Source organism: Sebastes umbrosus, chromosome 17, assembly GCF_015220745.1.
Source record: "Sebastes umbrosus isolate fSebUmb1 chromosome 17, fSebUmb1.pri, whole genome shotgun sequence".
In the NCBI taxonomy this organism is placed as follows: domain Eukaryota; kingdom Metazoa; phylum Chordata; class Actinopteri; order Perciformes; family Sebastidae; genus Sebastes; species Sebastes umbrosus.
In genome coordinates this window covers 14,416,020-14,442,035 of record NC_051285.1, presented here as the reverse complement: position 1 = coordinate 14,442,035, position 26,016 = coordinate 14,416,020, and the positions used below count along the sequence as shown (strand labels likewise).

At 42.9% G+C, this 26,016-nt stretch overlaps 1 protein-coding gene across 1 annotated transcript in view; it reads left to right on the top strand.

Moving 5' to 3' along the window:
* Positions 1 to 279: 279 nt before the first annotated feature.
* LOC119475647 (protocadherin-16-like) overlaps positions 280 to 26,016 on the top strand; it is a 98,783-nt gene continuing 73,046 nt past the window's right edge. The window contains exons 1-4 of the mRNA XM_037748529.1: positions 280 to 907; positions 19,162 to 20,007; positions 20,112 to 20,309; positions 21,095 to 21,868. Coding sequence (XP_037604457.1) covers positions 19,180 to 20,007; positions 20,112 to 20,309; positions 21,095 to 21,868 — 1,800 coding nt within the window. The 5' untranslated portion in view covers positions 280 to 907; positions 19,162 to 19,179. The remainder of the gene's footprint in view (positions 908 to 19,161; positions 20,008 to 20,111; positions 20,310 to 21,094; positions 21,869 to 26,016) is intronic.

The window sequence follows — 26,016 nt, the reverse complement described above, 5'->3', positions numbered from 1 at the left end:
TTCTCAATCATATCATAATATTAAATCCCCAAGTAGAAGGAAATAGAAAAAGGATGCTGTTAATGACTACTTTCCATTTCCATATGTGTGCCATGCTGAGAGCTAAACTCCTCTTTTGATGGAGCTCCTTTGTCTCAAAGACTACATGTTACTTCCACTGAGCGGAGCTGGGGGGCACCAAAGTCTGCTCTCCAAACCTCCTCTCCTCTCACTCCCCTCTGTATCCCACTACAGCCTCCCCTCTCTCTCCCCCCCTTTTGTGTAGCTATACCCGAATAAATTAGCAACCCAAGTCGGTGAAGGGAGGAGGAGGAGGAGGAGTGGAGTAGGGGGGCTGGGCCTTGTGGCGGAGGAGTCGGCTTTCAGTCGGTGAGGTGCACGGTGCCCTGAAGCGGCTCTGTGTCTCAGCACACACACACACACACACACACCGTGTCTGAGTGACTGGATGCTGAGAGAGAGGAAAAGAGGAGAGAAACGCTTCAGATCAACGTAAAGAGAGAGAGAGAGAGAGCGGAGCACTGCAGGGCCACAGACGGACTCCTTTCTTTCTTCTCCTGCAGACAGCTGAAGACACCGTGGAGCTTTAGCAGCTGATCCAAAACGCGCTCACCTGACACACCGGGGACGCAAAAAAGACCCTTCACTGGAGGAGTAAAACCAACCTACCGGTCCACCGGAATAAAGAGATTTGTGGACTGTCATTTTTGTGGATAATATGTAAAAAGAAAAAAAAAAAAAAGCCCAGTCCAGCTGGCCAGCACGGCTCCATTCAACATTTTGTCCTGGTGGATTGTGTCTAGCTGAGGGGGGAATTGGAAACCCGTTTGCATACTAATCAGGTTTTGGAGGGGATATCCATCCAGAGCGCACATCCACAAGCTGCTGCAGACTGGGTCCGATGAATGTAAGTGACATCTCCTTTTATTCTCATCCTCTGTGTTTCACTGATCAGTATAAGGGATAATAAAGGTAGAGCTCTTCTGCTTCTCCATATAGGAGGAGGGTGCACCCTGCATCTGCACCTTGCATGCATGAGCTGGTAACGTTAGCTGGTCTGAGATGTGGGGAGACCATCTACAATAGTAAGCTATTATACAAGCTCAATGGATGGTGGTGATGCAGCATCTAGCCTCATATTGATTATTGATCCCACATCCACAGCCAAACCAGCTAAACTAGCCAGGTTGGAAAAAGAAAAAAAGAGTGGAGCCCCTTTTAAAAAAATATATGCTAAACATGAAAGGGAGGTGTTAGGCCAGTATATATAGGCTTCTTATATCTATTTGATGAAAGTAAAGTCAGTGGTTTCCTCCTCAGGATTTTCAACTTAGAGGAAGTACACTTTGTTTTGGAGAGAGGACAGAACCACTTAAGGGGGAAACACCATGAAAAGCGCAGAAAGTGGGCCAGCATACTTTGGACTATTTCCTGGGGAGGCCAACTGATATGTAGGGGTTGACTGTGAGGAGACTAGTGGAGAGAATTTGAAGTAACTGTTGTGCACCTTTGAGCAAGGCAAAATCGATTCATGTGTTTTTTGTTTTTACGATTTTTAAATCAATTTTTGAATGTCAGAATCTATATATTTGCTTCTTTGAGTCTATGCAGAGGTAAAAGGAAGTTGCCGCTTTTATTGTTGTAGTCTGTGACGTCATATTCGTTCCGTATCCGTCAACCAAAACAAACTGCAGCCAGCAGCAACAAGAAAGTAGAAAACGGCGGCGGGTCCGCGTGGATATGACCTGCATCCACACATAAAGTATGGAAACACTTTGGGTTTCACACATTGCAAGGAAAAGCAAAGCTAGACATCACGGCTAAAGCTGCACGCCAACTCTGTCATGGACAGGAAACGTTATCGTATTGCGGTAACGTGCGGTCAAGCCGGCCGTCACTCTCATCTCTGTGGTCAAATTGTCCGACGCTACAACTGTAGAGCAACCATATACTGACATTTATGTTAAATGCATTCAAACGGACCAGATGGAGCTGACCATGGATGTATAAAGAGAACGTATAGCTGACGGTAAGAGCTAGCGAAGGACACGTGTGGCTACGTCCGGTTTTCAAAATAAGGTGTTAACAAAGGGAACTGTATATACAAAATACATATATGGAAATAAGATTGATTGGATTGTTTTCACCAGAAGTATAAAACATTACATGTCCCTTATAAATTAAAAAGAAAAAAAATGCTAATTTGTGAGGGAAACCTCTTTATTCTTTGATTTTTTAGTTACTGGAAAAAAATTAATGAATAGTGCCTGGGTGGCGGTGGCTCAGAGGGTAGAGCAGGTCGTCCACCAATCGGAAGGTTGGTGGTTCGATCCCTGGCTCAACTGTCAATGTGTCCTTGAGCAAGACACTTAACCCAAAATTGCTCCCGAAGGCATAGCCATTGGTGTGTGAATGAGTATTTAGATTAGATCCTGATAGGCAAAGTTGGCACCTTGCATGGCAGCCTCTGCCATCAGTGTGTGGGTGAATGCTAACATGTAGTGTAAAGCGCTTTGAGTGGTCGGAAGACTAGAAAAGCGCTATATAAATGCAAGTCCATTTACCATCCATGACTGATATATTTGACTTCAGGACATGAAAATCAAACATTTTAACATATTAATTTAGATATTTTCCAAAGTAAAAGTCCCTAGAAGTGTAAGATTCAACATTTTCCCATGGTCTAGTGTTAAAAAAGTCAACAAAAGTCGTAATAAATCGTAATATCAAATCGCAATACTTGTAGAATCGCAATACTTAAAAATTGCAATACATACCCAAGTATCTTGATAGTATCGAATCGGGAGATAGGTGTATCGTCCCAGCTCTATCCTATTAGCTACAGCAAGGCCTGCTCTGCTGATGATACGCTTCCACTTTTCTGTATAATTGTGAAAACGGAACCAAAAAATCGCAGAGGGACTATCTCAGAAGACAATAAAGACCGTATAATACATTACAAAAATAAGAGGTCCAAGAGGATTTTAGGTAGTTTTAATATCCAGCGAATACATTCTGACACAACATGAAGTGTATTTATAGCAGCCACTTCTGTCTATATATGTTTACATGGCCAAAAGCTAAAAATGGGAACCCAGGGGCATATTTAAGTACCTAACCACAACAGTTATTCCAGTCATATCTGGTGTCCACTGGCATCCACAGCTCCTGGTTTTCTGCTGTAAGGAGGGATACGGATCTTTGCATTATTACACTATCCACTTACATGGTCTCATGTGCTCCAGCTCTGCAGCGTACTGGCCTCAGCCTCGAGCCTCTGGTCTTCATACAAACCAGTAAGAGTTTTGGTTTCTTGCGGAGTGATGAGGCGTGCAGCAAGACATTTTCTAACAGAAACCATATGGATATCTTGTTGGTGCGGCTGCAACCGAGTAGAGCTTATGTTTGTACAAACAACTTATAATTACTCACATCAGCTGCTTAGAGGAGCTCATATACAGGAGCTTTGGATACGTTACAATTGTGGTTATATCTTAAAGTCATGTACATTTTTAGAGGACACAGTTATGAAAAGAGGAATTCCACCATTTAATGTGATCTTTGGGCGGAAGCTGAGGTGTCCAACTTGACCCCTGAACATCCCTGTGAAATATGTTTTTATTCATCCTCATTTAATTATCAAGATGAGCTGTGATAATTCACATTTCTCCCATTCCTCCCTGTCTACCTAACACTGTCTACAACAAGCGTGTCAAGGCAGAGAGGTCTATTCATTCAGTTCAGTGTCAAGTCTTTTTATGGAGCTTATCAACAAAGTAAACAGTCAGCTGTTTACCTTGCACTTCATGTTGTTCTGCGCTGAATGGATGAGCATGATACTGACTCTACCAGGGTCAGGGGATTCTCATCAGGGCTGTGCTCAAAATACATACACTCCTTAGACAACAGCATCTGCTGAAAGACTCTATATTACTATTTTTTGGGGGGAGGTGACTCAATAGTATACCCTCCAACCCCCATTCCCTTCATTGTGTATCGGATTATCTGTGGTGCATGTTGGCAGCAATTTGGCGTCTAACTTGGCTTGGTTTCTGCATCGGATTCTTCTGCTTGTATTGTGAAAATGCTACATCTGAATCATGCTGGCATGCAGGTGAATATTGTTAACCCTCTGAGACCCACAATAGACCCTTTTTTGTCTTTTTTAGGGGGGTACAGGTCAACAAATAGATGTCACATAGAAGTGGTGTATATTATCTGGAAGCTGGGAACCTGAAGATTAATTTGCAATGCAGATCAGCACTAAATCAGAAATAAATATTAATTAATTAATTAATTAATTAATTGAAATAAATTGTAAATGTGTACAAGGGCTAAGGACATTATAATAGAAGTATATGTTGGACATCTCCATGCTCACTTATGTCTCATAAATTGTTGCAGCAATATTTGTTACACAGATTTTGTGCTATTTTTAACAATTTTTTACCACTCGAGAATTGATAAAAATGATCAATAATCACTCCAAAATACCACATTAAGACACCAAGACCTTGAGGAACACCATAGAAAAAGCCGTGCTGTGATTTGGTATCAAAAACTTTTGACATTTTGAGATTTCTGCAAGAATTGCATTTTTTTGGTGATTAGATGTTGAGCATCGTTTTTGCCCCGAACTGCATGGGATTATCATAAAGTGGGCATGCCTGTAAAGGGGAGACTCGTGGGTACCCATAGAACCATTCTTCACTCACATATCTTGAGGTCAGAGGTCAAGTGACCCCTTTGAAAATGGCCATGCCAATTTTTCCTTTGCCAAAGTTTAGCCCAACTTTGAAGTGTTATTTAACCTCCTTGCTGACAAGCTAGTATGACATGGTTGTTTTTCTAGTTTCATATAATATCTGTACCTTCTGGCTCTAACACTGAAAACCTGCTACAGGCCTCTGAAAGACACCACCCAGGGTCTTTTTTGTTTACTCTAATGGTATTACTTCAGGGGATGTCCAAGTTGAGGCCTAATTCCTTTGCAAATCTTGAGTAATCGTAAGAGTTTACTCTAAACTCTGGATATATACAGTGTAATCAAATTGCGCATTCGCCACCCACATTGACACTGAAATCCTGCTTGTACTGTATACACCGTTGTCCTCTTTGTGTCCCCCGCAAAAAACAAACATAAGAAGAAAATGTCGTCTATTTCAGTCAAGTTTCACGATGTGCACGATTTTATCCCATAACCCTGAATGTCTGAATCGTTAATTAAGACACCATGCGTACAATATTGCATTGAAAGCTGTAGAGAGTGAAGGATTTTGTGTCATATCTGCTTCAGCTCATCAACTTGAATCATGGAGTGCTGCCAACAGAGAAAGAGACAGAGAGAGAGGGGGAAAAAAAACAGAAAGCATCTTCCCACCCAAATGTTGCAGCTCAAACAAAAATCTGTCTAATTGTATCCCAGAATTGTTTTTCCCTGGGTTTTGTTTCTTGTGCATGGGAAATCATCGCCTGAGTACAAATATCGGAAAGTGACTCAGAAACTCCCTCTCTCTCTCTCACACACACACACATTCAAGCTTAGCAGACACACAACATGCATTCCTCCACAACTTTACCTCACTCGATAATATTCCCTGTACCCAAACCCAATCCTAACTCTCAACACCAAGTGCTTTAAAAAGCTGAATTAGCAACTTAAAAACAAGGAGAAGCAAAATAACCATTTGTCCTCACAAGTATAGAAATACAACATGCAGTTACCACAGTGTTGAATGGGTAGCAGATGACAGCCAACCAAACAACTAAAGATTGTTTTCCTGGTTCCACAAGTAGCTTGTGGAATTATTTACCCTCCGTCTTTCACTCACTGCTGATGCCTGGGGTTTGTGTTGGTGTCTTTATTTACCTCTCAGACCACCGTCTTTAGACAAAACATAAACCAAAGGCTCAATGTTGAAGGGATTTGGTGTAATTTATGTTTATTAGACAGCATGTGAACTATAACCAGTGTTAAGCTGCAGCATTGCGTGATGGAGTAGCTTCGGTTTTCCTGGAAAGCCCCGTCTTGTTTGCATCATCTATCCACAGGAGGGCCAGGCAGTTATTAATAGCTTTAGTAGTAGAGTCAGAAAATAAGATTCCCATTGATAAGGAATCCTCTTTGCTGATTGCTCCACATTTCATTACACTTTACCCCTTCAGGGCCCTCTTGGTTGCCATGACAGCTACAATCACCAAGTCTACCATCTTGCTGTGATTATAATCGTGAAATTTAATTACACCATTGTAAAATTGGAGCTGCGTGTGTGCTTACATGCAGGAAAATCAGTTCCCCCAAATCACATTAAAATTTATCTGGTTGGTTTCAGTGACCTTTTCCTTTAAGTATATCGATGCATTGGTGGAATTTCTTCTATAAGTATGTCGATTAAAGCGTCAATTTGCAATTTCATCATTTTATTTTGGCTTGCCACCCTTAAAAAATAAGTTTGTCAGCAGTTATCATCCTTGCTTGTTTCATTTTTCATCCTTGCTGCTGCAACTTTGGGAGATAATGTTTGAATTATGAGGTTCATACTTTGCAATGTGTGATAGTAGAAACGTGTTTATATTAAATGAACTCTGGCAAAATGAATCACACCCTGGCCTGATAACGTAATCATCCTGAGTCATACCTCATCTTTTAGCTCGGCCTAAGGTTTTTTTTCTGACAGTGTGCTGTAGTCTTTCCCCCCGGGGAAATACAGATCTTACCTTCCTACTTACAGTATGAAGACCCATCTATCTGCTGCTCTGGAGAAGATATTACTATATGACGGCCTCAACCAATCAAAGGAAATGACTGGACTCTGCTGTCAGACGCAGAGTGATTGACTAGGCTGGAGTTTTCAGATGGTGCAATTCCTTTTTTTGTTTGTTCTGAAGCCCAGTATTGAAGTAACCGCCGTTATTCATGGTCTCTCGGGCAGTAGGGATCCTGTTAGTGTAATGATCAGGTCAGCTGGATGGGAAAGACTACAGACACAGGCTAAATAAAAAATAAAAAATCTTTACAGTGCAGGCAGTAGGTGCTGTCTGCAAGGCTATGAGGAGACCGCTTTTGGACTCCACTGCCCTTCAAAAATACCAAGTTTCAAACATCTCGCTACAGTATAATCTTTAAATTTGACAAAAGACGATGATCCAAACAGGCCGGCGTAGCCAAACCAGGCCTTTAGATTCGGATCTGGGATAATGACTGTTGGAAATGGATTGTTATATTCCTGGAGGAAGCTGCAGATGGAAGTCCTCTAAAAGCTCGAGTTTCCCCATCCTGTGCTTCTCTGCCGTGGGTTGGACCAGTGACACTGGCTCCCCAGTGCCAAAGTGTGGCTAGATCATTGGAGCTCTGGGTTTCTCGTTGTTTTAGATGGATGGAAGAAGTGAGTTTGCTTCTGTGCTTGCATGTACGCACGCGAGCAAGTGTGTGGCCTTTGGATATATCTGTGCAAGGCTGGTCTCCTGGCAATACCTACCCTAAAAGTAATGCACTGTAATTGGTTTATATATCCCACAAAATCAAATTTTGTATAATTAACGTAATCGTGAACCAGGAAACATAAATATAATTCTTTGAAACCAGAAGTCAACATTGACTTATGTGTCACGCAAGTTATCTACTTAAGTTCTGGAGTTATTTTAAACCAAACCACGATCTTTTCCTAAGCCTAACTAAGTAGCTTTCTTGCTACCATGGAGCACTGAGATTCATTATGAATTTTAAAGCCCTTACGCACCGTTGCTCTTTGTATGCTCGGGGTGGGATCGTCTGCCTTGTCCACCTGTAGACTGAACCACTGGCGTATTCTTATTTATAAGACTATTCTTGGTCTGCTTCCATCTTACCTACAGATCTACATTCTTCAAAAAAGTACGGAAAGTTACTGTCTTCGCTCCCAGGACTTAATCCTATTAGCTGTCCCCAAAGTCTGTACTGAACTGGGAAAAGGGACATTCAAGAATGCTGCTCCCTCTTCTTGGAATCAGTTTCAAAATGACTTGAATCTTCAAGAGCTGGTCTCACTGAATGTCTTTAAAGTGCTTCTAAAATCTTGGAAGGAAACATACCAGGCTGTAGATGTTTTGAATGCTGTGGAATGTTTTTTCGCTACCTTATGATTCTGTAATTTGCTCTTTGTCTTTATTTTAATTTATGTTTATCTTATGTCTGCAACCGTGTAACTGTGCTGCTGCCTATCTTGGCCAGGACACGCTTGGAAAAGAGATTTGTATAAAGGTTAAATGAATAAAATACATTTTGAAAAGACTGTATGCATGCAACAAGCAGAAATTGACACGTGTTGCTGAACATTCGTAGGAAAACGAACAAAAAAGGAGGAATAATTTTTTGTAAGATATCATACGAACCGTTGTATGAGAATACGTTGACCTGTGTTGTTGATGGAGGTATCTCATTTGGGGTGCAACTAATGGCTATTTCCATCAGCAGTTAATCTCTCAATTATTTTATTGACTAATACATTAACTGTTTAGTCTATAAAATGTCAAAAACCAGCAGGTGTTTGGCGTTTTTGCTTGATAAATGACTTAATTGTTGCTGTCTATCCACAATCGATTAATTGCTGTTTCAGCATCCTAGCGTGTTCTATCAGATTCCAGCAGAGACGCTTCTGCTCGGATCTCTTTATCGATTCTTCCCCATTGAGGAGACGGCTGGTGCCGGAATGTGCATGCAGTATATATACGCACACATGTTTCTGAATGAAGTGATGTATTAATTTCATTAGTCACATGAAAAGATAAACGTGGGAATGGCTCTGAGCGGAGATGAATGAAAAGTGGTAACTGCTGCCCATCTGGGTGCATGATGGATGAGAGGTGTCTAAGCTCTGAGGCCGGAACAGAGAGAGGAAGAAGAGAGCCCGTCTGCGTAGTAGAGTCTCATGTGTTTTTAATGAAGTAAGCGAGATGATCTGAGCTTCTGGTAACTTCAAACACTCGCACCGAGCTGAGAGCTGCATGTAGGGCACCGCCGCTTAGGTAGTGCAACGTGTTATGCAAGTTAAGAGATTCAGAAACTGGATGTGTGTGGGTGGTGTGAGACAAAAGCTGGGCGGGAAAGAAAAAAGTTGTCTTGAGAAAAGTTTTTTGTTTCATTAGAGATTGAAAGCAGTGGCCTTTTAGGAAGATCAAAAATGTTATTCTGTGCTATTTGACATTGATATTTCTGTCAGAGAATATATCAGTGCTGAAGTTAATTTTTCATCCGGAACCTCAAACCCATCCTTCACATCTCTGTCTTTTTATCAAGATTTCATTGCATCATTATTAACTGATGAAATATTGATGTCTGTTTGACTGTGCGGAGCAAAACAAAGACAGACAGACTTAATTCCCTGGCTTACCACAAGAAATATAATGGAGTAACATGATACAAAGGCATTCTCTTAAAGAACAGCTGTCGGCGCGCCACTAACCCGAGAGTTGATGGAGAATTTAATAACTAATAAGCTAAGTCACTGTCCCATATTCTGAGCTAGAGATGATTTTGATAGTTTTCCAGATATGTCAACCAAAGAAGAACTCTCCCAGTGAAATTAAGTCTGCAGCATTTATCTTTAAAAGATACTGATCTCTTTTTACCCTATTTTTTTTTCACTTTGTCAGCTGGCAAACTCTTCAACAAAACATTTTATCACTTTGATTAATGTTTATGTGTTTTCTGATACAATAACATGACCTGATACGCCTTTCTCCCTGGTTTGCTGTTTGCTGATTATTCCATTGGGTGGAAAGTGGAAAAAGATTAAAGTGTGTGCTTTCCTGTGTGTACGAGTGTGTGTGTTTAAATTACAAGAGGGATCTTTGGTTTCCCTTCTCCTGATCATGTTTTGGCTATCAGCTGAGTGTTTTGTCTTTTGACTTTTCCTCTATTTGCTCATTAACGAATGATTCTAATACAATACAGTGTGTGTGTGTAATGTTAATGTATTCATCACATTGTGGGGACTGAAGTTTGATCATGTTGCCACATGTAGGGACACACATATGTCCCCATAGCAGTCCCCACAAAGTTAGACATTCATTTTAGAGTTTTAAGGCCCTGACGCACTAAGCTGAAGGTTGGCCGTCTGACAGTTTGGGGCCGTCGGTGTCAGCCTAGTTTTTGCGGAGAGAAATCACTCTGATTGGCTGTTCAGCTTAAGCGAATCAGTGCACGAGAAGAGAAACGGTTGTGAGGAAAGCAAGCAAAGGGGTAAAGTGAAGAAGAAAAACACAAAAGGCTCTTCTCATTTTTCATAATTCCAATACATGGATATTTTCACAACGACATGGCCATTGGAATGAAGCTAAGTTGTGAGTGAGATTGGTGTGAACATGGTCGGCAGACGCTGCTTTGTTTCATCCAAGTATCATAACAACAGCTTGTATATCCGCCGTCCTCTGTCTTCCGGTTTCCCTTTTTGAATGACAAATACAGACTACCGACGCCTGCTGGTGTGAGGAGTTATTTCATCTCACGCAGGCGCAGAACGTACGTGGTAGTTGGCTGTCGGCTGTAGTCTTTGCGGTGTTGTTTGAGTGCAACTTTTTAGCCCAGACAAAGGCGACTTGAGGCAACAAAACAGGCGGCATTCGTCGCCGCTAGTTCTTTGATGTCGGCTTGTGTCCCCAGCTTAAGGTTTTGAATTATGACTGGGTTAAGGTTGGGTCAAAGGTTGGGGTCAGGCATTTAAGGTTAGGATAACCCTACAGGGAATTAGAGTAATTTAATACACTGTCTGTGTAGCAAGTGTGCATGGGTACTATCACTACTACACAATCCTGCACAGAAACCTTTTGGGGTAAATTGAAAATTTAAATGAATAATGTATGAGGGGCTGGTGCTACGATTTATTAATGAGTATTTGCATTGCATTTACATCACGTTAATGAATACGAAAGTAATGATTCTCATGCATACACTGTACACCACAGAACATACTCATACATGCATACTGTCCAATTATACTCTACTAATACTTACTAATAACACACTGTGTGTGTGTGTGTGTGTCTGTGTGATGCATACTAGAGGTTTGAAGCACATTGTGCAACCCAATGAAGCCATTAAAGAAACAGTGTGTAACTGTATATCGGAGGATCTATTAGCAAAAATAGAATTTAATATTAACAACTATGTTTTCATTAGTGTAATAATAATCACCTGAAACTAAGAATCGTGTTTTTGTTAGCTTAGAATGAGCCCTTCACATCTACATAGGGAGCGGGTCCTCTTCACGGAGTCTGCCCTGTTGCTTCGCCATGTTTCTACAGTAGCCCAGAACGGTCAAACCAAACACTGGCTCTAGAGAGAGACTTTTGCATTTTTACGTTAACTGAAGGCCACCGTAATTCTCTGACACGCTTGTGAAACTGTGGTAACTTGAGCTGCAGAGTGCAAAACTGTGGGAAAGTAGTGTTATTATGGTAAGGATGGCCTCTTAACCACGGTTTTGCACTCGGCAGCTCACGTTATCGCAGTCTTGGAACGGGAGGAGTGAGCGGAGGGGTACTCAGGTGGTTGCAATCTGCAACCACACCACTAGATGCCGCCAAATCCTACACGCTGTACCTTAAGTATTTGTGCATTTAAAGTCTTACACATTGAATCTTTCCTGATTTCCTTTAATTACTTCCAGTCAGTGTTTTGATTGTATTGGTGTTCTCCTCTCAGGTAGAACTCAAAATGCAAATCCTGAATAGAGAAACAATTTGTTACAGCTACTATAAAGGTATTTATCTCAGTTTCACCAATGAGGTAACGATGTTTGACAGAGAGTCACGGACTTGGTTCGGCTCGACAACTTGCCCTTGTGGGATATTAAACATGCTCTGATGGGGAGGGGCGATGTGTGATGGAAGATGGCAGCTGCTGCTTCACCTTCAGGGATATCTCGCCACGCTAATCTTTTTTGATTCTGCCGACCTTCTTTGTTTTGTATTATTATCTCACTCGTTCTTGTCCTCATATCCTTTTGAATTTCCACCCACTTTCTCCATTTTCCTCTTAAAAAACGAATGGTCACACACACACATTCATCAGAGAAACCAGACTCACTGCACATTCACTTGGCGGTGTGGCCTTGAAGGTTGAGGGGTTAGTGAATCACCTCCGGCTGTGTTTTCACTTGCTCCATGGCTCCGCTGACGGTCCAGAGGGTACATTATTTATGTGGGTGTGTGTGAGGCTGCATGCATGTGTGTGTGTGTGTGTGTGATTCAGCACTCACTCAGACTACAGTTAACTCCTTCATGTTTCTGCCACTGTCACCGTGGCAATGTTTTTTTTAAGGAAACCTCATTCAGAATCAAACTTTTCTCCTGCATCTAGTTCCACTTCTTCCTCTGCTCCTTCCATCTCCGACTGTGCCGTTCTCTTTCTCCTTCTTGGCTGTCGGGCAGTGAAATCTAGGACGTTTTGTCACAGGGGACCCGGTGCAGTTTGTAAGTGTGTGCGACTGTATTCCAGCTTGACATCCTCTGTGTGGGTAAATAAACAAATCTGAGTCATCACACCAGCTTTGAGTTGTCATGCTGCTGCAGCAGAGTTTCAGAGTCTTATGCGGTTATTTCCCCCCCCCACTAATATCCCCATGGAGTTGAGTAAGAATGTTAGTGGAGATATGCAAAGATATAAGTGTAACACGCCTATCTTAAAGTTTTGTTGCAGCAACAGACTGATTAGATAACTTCAACCAGTCATAGTGAAGTCAAGCCGTAATAGTGCTACACTAAAGAATAAATTAGTCAAATATAGCTCAATACTTTGATAAATTAAGATGCACAATGGCTTCGAAGAGCAGTTGAACCTGTTGATGTTCTTCTTGCAGCTTAAGATGGGATGCAACATACCAAAAATTATGTTATGTCTTAAATAGCAGTGACCCAAACTTGAGGACACATGATGTTCAACCACGGCTGTTGTTTTATGGCTGAGAATAAAACAAACTTAAACAACAAGTCAGCACTTTAACCTCATTTTCATCGCATCGTTTCACATCCAAATGAGAGCACGGAGCCAAACCATGAAAAAATATCTAACTAACTCAAAATAACTTTGGATTGGAACAAAAAATGTTCACATGCAAACATTCGTTTCCTTAATCAGAGGATAAGACTTGTGTCTTCTAGTTTATTCTTTTCTATTCTACTCTTCAGAATAGAAGTTGCAATATGAAAACAAAGTGTGGACTTGAGCCTCAAACTCTCAGTAGGCTCTTGGCACAGAGTCTCGCTCTCACTGTGAACTGACTAGTCTCGGCGATGACGTGTTCCCCCCCCCCGCCCCCCCCACCTACCTTCTGCAGCCTCACTGATGTCACTGACATCGACATTTATGTAGGAAATAAGTAATAAAATAAAACTCCAGAGCAACATTTCACAGACGGAATTAAAAACAAAGGCTTTCACAGAGTTGAGGTAAACTGGGAAAAATGTTACAGTGTGGTTCCTCGGTACTAAAGATTGTAATCACTACTGAATTAGATAAGAGAAATCCAGATTTGTATCATAAGACTTGTGATGATACAGTAGATCAACTGGATAAAATTTGAACCTCAGATCAGTTTTACCGACTTCTCTTTCACGTTCTCTTATACAGTTTGTATTCGTGGCTGGATTAGTTGTCACTCTGATCACTACAGCAGGGGATACACCAACCCGACATCAGAGAACTAGCGAAGAAGGCCCCCTGTTGTGTCGCCTCACATCAAGTCAGCTTTGTTTTGGCCGACAAGTTGCACCGGACCACACCACAAAGACTACAGCCGACGGCCAGTTAGCACGGACGTTCTGCGCCTGCGTGAGATGACTACCACACCAGCAGGTAGAGGTAGTCAGAAAAAGGGAAACTGGAAGACTGAGGATGGCGGATATAGAAGCCGTTGTTATGATACGTACATGAAACAAAGCAGCGTTTGTAGACCATTTTCACACCACTCTCACTCACCACTTCAGCTTCATTCCAGATGGCCGTGTCGTTGTAGAAATATCAGTATATTGGAATGATCAGATGAGATGAAGATGAAAAATGAGAAGAGCCTTCTGTGTTTTTCCTCTTGACTTTACTCGTTGTCTTGCTTTCCCAACTTTTGTTTCTCTTCTCATGCACTGATTCGTTTAAGCTGAACCGCCAATCAGAGTGATTTCTCTCACCGACGAGCTCCGCCGCCGATTCAACATGCTGCAGACTAGAGTCGACCGTCGGCTTGGTGTATAAGGGCCTTAAGCTACAGCTCAGAGTAACCAAGGAACTGGTCCTCACTTCGTCATAATTAATTCAAACTTGCCCACTTAAATTCTACCAGTCTCCACAAACCAGATACGTAGGTTGTGTTTCACAGGTTGTGAGAGCTTTTACGGCTGCAGGCATCCCCTGGGTGAGGTAACCCAATTGTACGGCTCAGTCATGAACTCTCTCGGCACATAGTGGTATTAATATTGATTGTGCTTCGGTGCAGCATGTGCATGTATATTTCAGTGTGTGTGTAACTGTCCAGACAGTGGACGTCTGGCTGTCTGAGGGGCCGGTGGTGCTACGATTGATTTGATAGTCAGCTATGGAAATAAATTGAAACTGATATCCATCTTTAGTGTAGTCTGGATGTAGTCTGGAGCGGAGGAAAAAGTAAAAGTGGAAGTGAAGAAAACGTAGATATATGTGTGAATAAAAGGGGACTTAAACACGCACACATTTCTGCTCACAGTGCTAGTGACAGCTGGGGTCGGAAACGGGACGTCTATATCCAGAGATCCGGGGAAAGGCGACGCAAGGGGAGACGGGGTCATAGTTGTCGTCCCCCTAAACACACACACACAACCCAAACGACATGAAAACTGAGATGCAAGGCATTCCTCCATCCTCTACCCCCCCCAACCAGACTCTCAGCCCTCCCTCCCTCTTCTCACAAACTTTATACCGCTGCAGTCTGTTTCACCATACCCTGGCCTAACCTTTTATTCTCAGTCATGTAAACAGCTGATGTTGCTCTAGCCACTCTGTAATTGTACACTTGTTGAGAACATTTTATGTTTTTAAATGGCACCAAAACTACAACAATCTAGTATCTTAACAAAAAAAGTGAGGAAAAGCAGAAAATTCCTCCATAAATCCAATTTTTGCATTTTGAATATGAGAAGGTGAGGTAATCCAGTGTCCGTCTTTTATGAGAGGCATACTGTATTTCTAATTTTAACTTGTGTATTTCACTTTGACAGCCTTTCCCTTTATTCTTCCCCCCTGTCTGACTTTACTGTCAATCTCAGGACCTTGCCAATGTTTGTTCTGGGTGACACAGAAGCAGTTGCAGGTTCTGCCAACTATCTACAGCCAATGCCAGACCTCTCAACCGCTGAGGAACTAGCTGAATGCAATCCGGCGCTGTTCCATCAAAGCACAAGAAACATGGCTGAGATAGAGGCGGTGTAGAGTGGCCGTTTTTTACGTGGAACTTCGTGACTTTTGGTCCTGTTTAGCTTGGCCCACGGGTAGCTATGGCGTGCCCTACTAGGTCTGCTAAACCCATTAGAGGGGACGGACAGAGGGAGGGAGGGAGGAGGGACAGACATGGGAGGGATAGGGAGATAGAGAAGTCTGTTCTAAATTGGCACTGCGCAAGGAAAAACTGTTCCTCACAACTGAGATACGACAGTGTGAACACACTCACACACACTGTACTGCTTTCAATGGTCACATCCTATAGAAAACACTATGGCTTTTCTATTATATGGTAACAGCACTTAAGAGTGGAGGCCCATGCTTTTGAGGCTTTGAGGCTTGCGCGCAGCAGAGGCAGATTATGGGGGTGCAATGCCAGATATAATGTGGCTGAGACTGCATGGAGCCCTCCGGGTCTGCCCTGCCTGTCAATGTGGTCGCACAGAGATGATGTCACTGCTCGCATGCACATGTGTTGTGCAGGCGTGCAAAGATACAGATGTATAAAGAAGACCCATGCAACCAGACAGACAGGTTGTTCTTTTAATTTTCTTCTTATTTTATACACATTTTTTTGCATTTAAAATGGAATTAGAGATACCCTAATAATGTAAAGTACTAGAAACATAATTTATCATAATTAGCAGTGTTATAAAGAGCTCCACTAGAGGGAGTGAATCAGGTGGCTGTGTTTTCCACCGGACCATCTGTTCTGCCAGTATCCTTTCAGCATGAGCTATATTTTAGCCCTTGCTCTCCTCATTCCTCATCAGCTTCGTGTTTTCCAGTGTAAACACCAAGTGTATTACAGCGCACGTCAAAAGGGAGATGATGTCATGCCCCGACTGCTTATTGACATTGACAGATTGCAGCCGTGCGATCTGTTCATCAATATAACCTTTCACTGACACTCGACTGAAGCAATGAGGGAGAGCGGACCCGAAAAGAAACACATAACCACTCGCACACTTTGGAATACACCCCTTTCTGACTTTTTTTTTCAATCATGAGTCCCTAAAGACAATAAGGCAGTCAAGCCAAAGCAAACTGTAATCACCCCTCAGATTGTAACTTGTTCTATTGTGTCCTAAATCCCACTTTTTTCCATCTCTCTTGTTCTTTTTTTGTCCTCCCTCCCTGGTGTCCTCCTTGGCTACATTATGGTATTGTAGGGTACAGTGGGTTCATTTCATCACAGCGGAGTCTCCAAAGGCTCTGAATCTGGGAGTTTCCCTCCCAGCAGTAGAAAGGTTTCGTTTCATCATCACACCCCTAATTGTCTCTGTGAGACCTCCTCTTTCGACTCCTTTTTTCTCTTTTCCTCCTGCGCTTATTCAAGACAGTCTCAGACACAAACACACTTTGACACACGGCAAACACAACAAAAGAAAGGCATGTATGCATGCTCAGTCTCAGCTTTGCTGCGTAGGAGTGCAGCAACTGTCCAGAGCAGCCGTCTGGACCAGATGTAGAGATCAGTGACTGTACCACAGGGGCCAGTATCAGTGTCCCTCACCCCGTCCCAGTGGAGCTATAGACTTTATTAATCTCTGCTCCTCGGAGGCCTCATAAACTACCGCAGGAGGTCAGGGTCACTAGAAAGCTGGTGGGATGGATGAATGCAGGAGGATTCATTAGATATTAAATAATGTTTTTTATTTGCTTTATATGTCATGCACGCTCTAAATAGTCCTTCAGGAGCCTTGTAAATCTAAAATGAATAACAGAGTAGTATTTGCTCAGTAGCATGTGATCTGAATAATGATTTGTGTTACTCATGCAGAAGGAAATTAGTTCTACCCTAAAAGTATTTTTTGGGCCTTGGTTAGAAACTGAAAAGAAACTAATTATATTAAGATCAAAGCGAGCAAATATTTCAGCATTGATTATGGTGATTGATACCGTGAATCAACACCTACTGCTGAGTGTAACCTCACTTCGATGAGCTATTATCTATTAGAAAGAAGCTGCTTTTCATCCTCTTGTTTTACGTTGGAATGGTAGTCAGCCTTTCCGTCAGCCTGCAAGAAGGCCAGTTGGTCTTCATGTCTGAGTGTGAATGCTTCAATTCAACGTATGTGCAGATGTTGCAGCCGGCAGCAGGCCTAGGCCCTTCTCTCCAGAGGTGAAAGGCATTCCTTAAATTTACTGTCCACACTATACATGCACTGGGGGAGCGATTGTCTGGGTGAATATGGTCGGCCAGCAAAGGCCAACAACCTCCATTGACAACTAACCTCCTGTCTGCTACTACTGGCCCTTTGCCCGCATCACACATGTCTAGTTTTGAAGATGTGTACCAAGCATTAGCTGATAGATGCAGGACTCATTCACATTCCAGAGAGTTTAGGTGTTCAATGTAGAAGACTGTTAAAGCAGCGTCCCTCTGGTCTCCAAGTGTGATGAATGAGTTATGTTCTCGCTGGTTGGTTCTCCTCATTGCAGGATGTTTTCAAGAGTTATACGCTCAATAAATCTTCCCTTGTAAATACGAGAGGAACACGCATAAACAATTGAACATAATCTAAATATTTGTAGACCTCATCAAGGGGTAAAATGAGCATCTGTCTCGTGAGAGAGTTCAGAGCGGCGGTACAGGTTAAATTTGTATTTCCAGAATTTTATGGCAGTGTGTAAAAGTATGTGTGTCAAACTTGGGTCAAATACCATTTGCAAATAATTATTGGTGTTTGTTTTAACTTGCTGGAAGTACCAGATGGTGGGTTAGCTGCAGGACAGTGTCAGGTGAGTTTTAGATAGCCTTTTAAACTCTTGTGATTGCATTTCTTGCAGTCAATGTGCCAAACTGATGAGGCAAATCCACACTTCTGGCACACCAGGAACATAAAGAATTTCTGGCAAAAAAAGGTTTGACCCTGGACTGATGCATGCCTTTGTGGACAGTTACAATATGTGTATCTGTTCATGATTAGATCCAGCCTATGGCTGATAAGATTGATATAGCATTAGCATGAGGAGGATATTATCTTTATGGATTTGTGCGTGATTTAGAGTTTGGGGAACATAGAGGCTAAGCTTACAGTCTTAAATGACTTCTTTTCCCCATAAAGGCCCTGCTGAAGCAGATATAGACTTACTTTCCCATGCATTCCACGTATTTGTAAGTGTGTGTGCGTGTGTAAGCATTTGCTATCATGATATAAAAATCTTTCAAAGGATCTTGGTACCCATTTCAGTGTCTTTAATGTATTTTCCCTTGGGATTTCAGTCCGTGACCACTCTGGATACTTTAAAATGTTCTCACCCAGTGAATAAAATGTGTTATCCTTCAGATAAATATAGTTTATGATTCTGTCCTCCATGTGGATCCCAGACAGATTTAGACTTCCATTTTCATGCTCTTTCAAATCTCCATGATCCAGCTGAAGAGTTCTTTCCAAAATGTTATATATGTCCATTTAATGGGGGGGCTGAAGCTGAAATTCATCAGGCAGTGTCTTTATTATAGGTTCTGGATTGTAAAAGTGTTAGCACGTTGTCATGCAAGGATTTAAGATACATACTCCACTTTGAAAACAAGAACAATTTGTTTTCATTTAGTGCTAAGGGAGCGAGTGGATTTTTCAGATTCTTTCAAATAGAGAATGAAAAAAAGCTGTTTTTGCTCAATTCACACATCATAAACTTTATCTGTACTTGTAGAAATACATCTTTTCTCTGGCTGATGTTTTTCTCTTTCTCTCTTTTTTCCTTTCCAGGTGTAGCAGAGCCCAGCCATGCCAGTAACAAGTAAAGGGTCAGGACGGATGTCTTGGGACAGCGGACCCTGTGTGCGTTCAAGTCTCTGGCGACGGAAGCCACTCTTTTATTTATGCATCGTCCTTGTACTTGTCCAATCTACAACTGTACTCGGGGCACTGGAGCTCCAGCTGGATGAGGAGCAGCCGGCGGGGACCATCGTCGGCGACATCAGCGCTGGGTTACCGCCTGGTGAAACCGGAGGTCTTTACTTCATCTCGGACCATGAGAGCACAGGCGTTAGCAACGATCTCAACATTGATGAAACCACGGGCATCATTACCACCGCACAACGTCTGGACCGCGAGCAAAGGGACCACTATAGCTTCATCGCCGTGACCATGACAGGAGTCACTGTCGAGGTGTCGATCACCGTCAATGACATCAACGACCACGCGCCTGTGTTCCCCAAAAAGAAAGCTGCTCTTAAGATCCCTGAGCACACAGCGGTGGGGACAAGGTTTTCCCTGGAGCCTGCGACAGATGCGGACAAGGACCAGCTGACCACTCAAGGCTACGCCATTCGAGAGGGCAACGTAGGCCAGGCGTTCAGACTGGAGACCAGGAGAGCTGCTAACAAGGTGCTGTATCTAGACCTGGTGGTCAATGGCCTACTGGACAGGGAGAAACGCTCACTGTACACCCTGGTCCTGGAGGCCTTTGATGGGGGCTCACCCAGAAGGATGGGATCCATGACCCTGGAAGTGACTGTGACTGACATCAACGACCACGCGCCGGTCTTCAATCAGAGCAGATACCACGCTATTATCTCTGAAAGTCTCCCACAAGGCAGCAGCATCCTACAGGTTAGCTTCAGATAGTGACTCATTACTTCAATAACAGTTCTTGTATCTGTAAATCCAGATGTTCCAGGGTAATTTTAATTTCAATGACTTTCTTATCTTTTCAGGTGTTTGCAACAGATGAGGATGAGGGCGATAATGGTCTGGTCCTTTATGAAATCAACCGGCGTCAGAGTGACCCTGATCGCTGCTTTGTCATGGATATCAAGTCCGGGGTCATCACTTTGAATAGGCCCCTGGATTATGAGCTGAAGAGGGTTCATGAACTGGTGGTCCAGGCCAGGGATAACGCCAGCCACCCTGAGGTAATTGCACTATGGTTATTCATAACAGTGCTTAATGCATAAAGACCCCACGATACGATACTATCACGATACTTAAGTCACGATACAATCTCATTGCGATTTTAGGGTAGAGTATTGTGATAGGATATATTGCAACTTATTACCTTTTTTCAACTGAAAATTATGCAGTTTATCAACATCTGTTCTATCTAATAAGATACAGTTTTCACTCTGTTCATCTCAGAGTTTTCATTCACATATCTTGAGGTCAGAGGTCAAGGGACCCCTTTGAAAATGGCCAAGCTAGTTTTTCCTCGCCAAAATTTTGCGTAATTTTGTAGCATTATTTGGTGTTCTTGCTGACAAGCTAACATGATATGGTTGGTACCAATTGATTCCTTAGGTTTTCTACTTTCCTATGATACCAGTACTCACTTTAGCTTTAAGACTCAGCCCAGTACAACCTTTGAAAGACAGAATAGCGTCGGATAATTAAGAGTTTAATAGTTTATATAATAAAAGATCGTCCGTGTATCGATACAATAGTGCCACGCAAAATATTGCTATACTATGCTGTATCAATTCCTCCACCCACTCCTAATGACAGGTAATGTATTGTTTTATGTAATTATGTTTTCCTGAAGGGTCATTGTTACCTAGATTTCTGTATTATTCAATCCAACACTGACAAATTCCCTTTTCTTGAAAACTAAAACAGAGAATAATGAGCCCAAGTAGTCCACTACTACAGTGAAACACAAATTGATTTGAACACTAAATAACATGAATGATGCACATTTTCTCAGGTGACCAATGCGTTTGTGACCATTCATGTCCGTGACTACAACGACAACCAGCCCACCATGACCATCATCTTCCTCAGTGAGGACGGCTCTCCGAGGATCTCCGAAGGGGCCCAACCGGGCCAGTACGTAGCTCGGATATCCGTCACAGACCCAGACTACGGAGAGTACGCCAACGTGAATGTGTCCCTTGAGGGGGGTGATGGGAAGTTTGCTCTCACAACCAAGGACAGCATCATCTACCTGATATATGTCGACCAGGTCTTGGACAGAGAGGAGCGGGATTCGTATGACCTCAGGGTTATGGCCACGGACTCTGGCACACCTCCCCTCAGGGCAGAATCATCTTTCACCATTCAGGTTACTGATGTCAACGACAACCCCCCTCTGTTCGACCAGCAGGCCTACAGACAGACTATTCCCGAGGTCGTCTATCCGGGCTCCTTTGTTCTCCAAGTTACTGCCAGGGACAAAGACCAGGGCCCTAACGGTGACGTCCGATATAGCCTCCTCAAGGGCAAAAACTCTCACTCTGATTGGTTTTCCATCGACCCGCTCACGGGGATCATTACCACGGCGATGGCTCTGGATTTCGAATCAGAGCCGGCACCTAGCGTGACCGTTGTTGCGACGGATAGTGGCCGCCCGCCGTTGTCGTCCACGGCGAAGGTGGACATCGTGCTGCAGGATGTTAATGATAACACACCTGTGTTTTCCAGCAGCTTCTACAACGCCTCCATTAAGGAAAACACCCCAGCTGGGACCTGCTTCTTAGAGGTAAGAGAAACCCTGAAGACGTTTTTTTCTTTCCCTCTCAATCTTCTTGTATCCAGCTCTCTTTCAGTCTCTCGTTTTTAACTCTCATGGTGCTCAATCTCGCACTGTGTTGGCCACAATACTATTGTCCTACTTATGCAGCCAAAACCAAGTATTCACTGTCTGCCTTCTCCTCTCATCTCTTTATTCACTCTCTTTTCACTTCCCTTAAGCTCTCTCTGATTACTCCCCTGGCAAAAGCCTGATTTATAGATCAATACAAATGAGTCTGGGAATCAAAGTCATGTCTGAAGTGAAAAGCAGTCTCAAAGTCCTATTGTAGAAAAGGATGGTTGCGCTTGAAAGCACTGTGATGTGATTCATAAAAACTGGGCTATGAGGGGAGAAGTGAAGCCATTCAGCGCATTCATGTAGAGGTGAAAAGATTTATAGGAGAAAAAAAGAAACAGAGAAAGAGAGAGAAGCAGGGAGGCAGACTTCACCTGCATTCCTGAATGTACTGCGAGGAGATTTACTCTGTGCTGGTATGTCCTCTCTCTCACCTCCCGTGGTCGCCATGGTAACCAAGCCATCAGCGTAGGGCGAGCCCTCGGTATCTCGCGGCAGCTCGGCTCTCTTGCTTTTATCTTGATTCCAGCAGCTCTTCTGTGTAAGGAGGACCTCTCCCGAGAAATGAAAAGAGGATGACTGGCTGTTTGTCTTCCAGCGAGGTCTTAACTTGGCATCATGCACCGTTTAGACCAACTGTTTTTACAGGTTGGTTTCACCCCTCTGCTCTGCCGTGAAGCGGCTGAGAGGAAAAAGAAAGCATTTCTGATTCTCAGCATTTTTAAGAACGCCCGCTGCTAGAACTTAAAAGTGCAGTAGCTCTAACATAAGGCTTTGGACCAACTGGTCTAGAATTAGATAAATACCGGTAGTTGAATTTCACATTCTTGCAGGTTCATTTAACATGTATTTGGAAAGGATGGCTGGTTGGTATGTTCTGAGGAAACTGGCATATGGGCTCAGGAGGCAAGAGAGGTAAGGGAACATGATGAAGAGAGGAGTGATATGAGATGCAAATGAATTAAACAAGAGGTAGAGAGGTGGATTCACTTTTCGAAAGGATTGAGAAAAGAAAAAAAGCAATGCAGCCTTAACTTGATTTATCTCTTGAGTTGTCTTTACAGTCACACATACAGCCTGTCCGTTGCTGAATTATTGAACCGTGTAATTTGCTCCTAATTAGGCTGCTCTGTTGAATTATTATATCCCTCACCCAACTGAATGAACCCCCTGGACCTCGATTCCAGTTGTTGCAACAGTTGTAATCAACTGTTAGTCGTTTTTCTAATCCTAGCCGGCAGTTATTCTGGCAGTAGTTGCGGGCGTAATCCAATGCCAGACATCACGGGTGGTTCTGATTGAGTGAATAAGGCTTGATTTGCTAATTCCTGCACGTTCCTCAAGGCTCGCTCGAACCGAGCCAAGATTCTCGGGGCGCGAGTCTGCCCACAGGGGCAGCGATTTGCAGGATAATGGTAGTTGGAGTAAACTTTTTTTTCTGAATATTTGGCACCTCAGATAGGACACACACACACACACAGGCAAATTGTGTCGTACCTGACATCATTCCCTAATGGATGTCTTTCCAGATTTCTTCTGTATTTTCTCCTTTTGTCTGCCAACCAACTGTCGAGATTGGGGAGCATTTGTTTTTTCACTCTGTCAAGATAGTTACAAAGTGAAGAATTGGGTCAGCAGGTCCAGTAGGCCCAGTTTACATTTTTGTGTGATGTTATTTGGCACCGGTAATCAGGTTGTGAGGTTTTGTCACGTTTCCTAACAGAGTCGAGACGAAGGCAGAATGTTCTCAGAATTGTACCAATATTTACAATAGATAAAAATCATATCACTGTTTGGCTTTAGGAATTATTATACTGGCCTGGCTGGCTCGCTTTGAATTTTGGACTCTTTGTGTAAAAATATAGGGGAAAATCAGCAAATGTTTAATATCTAAACAAGGAAATATGTTATTGTCATGTGTTTGAAAGAATGGGACACATACACATAAGGTAAGGGGTAGCTTCTCTCTCTCTCCGTCTCTGCTTTTCTTACTTCTTTGCTATGTTTCTGTTTCTATATCTTTCATATCATGATGTCTCGTTTTGATTTCTCTCCGTCTCCACTCACACATACACACACACTTATAGTGTGTAGGAAGTTTCTTATCAGTTGGGCTACTATAGTAATTTGTAATGTGCTGCACTGTTTATGTAGCCGCGGCACAAAGGAGTTATTTATTTCTTGGTTTCCCTGCTTTCCTCTTCCCCCGCTTCCTTAAAGTATTTCCCAGGCAGGAGAGGTTATGGTTCCGCACTGTGTGTGTGTGTATGCACATCCATCTGACTCAGGTTCATATCCTAAGAAAGCAAGGGTCATGAGAACAGTGTAAATTGTGGCTGGTGATGAAAAGTGACAAGCATATTTTAGAGTGGAGCATCTTCATTGTTTGAAAACCCTTATTTGCATGCAAATCATCTGATCTGTGTGGGGCCTGTTTGAATGCCACTGAGTTGATCAGTTTTTTTTTTCCTCTTTTTTCTTGGGTATAATCTGTGCTTTTCAGAGACTAAGCGTGTAATCTATCCTGTGTGGGTTGTGCCTTGCAGAGTTTCTGTCAAATCCAATGACATGCTCACTTCCAGCACGGCCTGACCGTTGGGAAGCCACTGTTGATCTCACAAGCAGTGACATGCACACGCTTGCCAAGCCTCTAATGCAGCACCAACAGACATCAACAGATGAGATGCAAGCTAAAAGAAACACTGATAAAAGAATAAAGAAAAATCAGTTCAAAACGGCAAAACAGAAAGCAAAAGTTTGTATGTGTGTATATGCACATGTGCATACCTGTATGTCATACATCTGTGTATGTATGTATGTATGTGTACTTGTGTACACTATTGAAGCCCAGAACTCACTTTCAGCAGGTGATGCATCTCCCCTGTGATGTTCAGCATGTGGTTTCCTGGTCAAGCCTGTTAAGCAACACTCAATCATCTCAACACACACACAGATGTGCTGCTCAGCTGGGAGACGTACAAAACCGTAGAGAATTGCTTGCTGGCATCGTAGTACAACAGTATAATGGTACTGCACTGTCTGTTGGTCGAGTGCGTTTTGACACCATGCTTTATAAATGGATATTTTTCAGAATCAAAGATAAGAAATAAGGGAGTGAAATAAGACCTGGAAGCCACGCTAGAGGCCCATGGCAAATTTCTTTACACCCCACTATGCTGGACAGGATGAGAAACACACTAATGATTTTTCTATTCGTACATCATTGCTAACACTGGAGATTAGGGATGTCATGGCGAGGACATTTTCCCACCGGTTAACAAACCTGTGGCAACACCGGTGTTCCCGTGTGTCTGGACTCTCCGGTCGGGCTTTCGCTGCGGGGCTGCAGGTTTCCACCTGGCGCCAGCTGTGCACACTGGCTGTAACTGCTCCGTCCTCCGCATGCTGATTCATTAACGTTATGATTCCCTTATAGTATTGGGTTTAAATCCGAAATATTGCCAAATAGGCGGGTATTGCGGGTAGTCAGGTAAAACAAGAAGAGAACGTCACACAAGAACATGTTGAGTGTGAGTGCGGTGTGAAGGTGACTGAAATAGAGCAAAAACATATAAAGGAAAGGAGACAGGTTTCTTTTGACAGGTGGAGTTAGTCCTCCTGAACTTCCCGCTAAACCACTTAAACAAACACAGCACGTCTGCCTGTCAAAGCAATCAGCAATTTTGGTGTGAAGTCCAAAGTCTGGCACCCCGTGGTTAAAGCCCATATGGCTCTATAAGGAAACACTAATCATATTTAAAACATACACACACTGAGACAAATCACATTTGATAAACCAACAGAGACAGAGACATTTAGTGACGCACTGAAAACAGGAAGGTGTTCCTCTTAAGCTTCCTGTAACACCGGACCAGTCTGCTGTTGGTGTCGCACTGAATCCGACCCCCGCGGAAACCAGAGCCAGTCCAAACCACAGCTTCCACTTGGAGCTTGCACGCTCTCCTCTAGCCTAGACTCACAACACACACACTTTAGTTTTTATTAAGCTTGAAAATATGTGTGTGTGTGTGTTCGCGTGG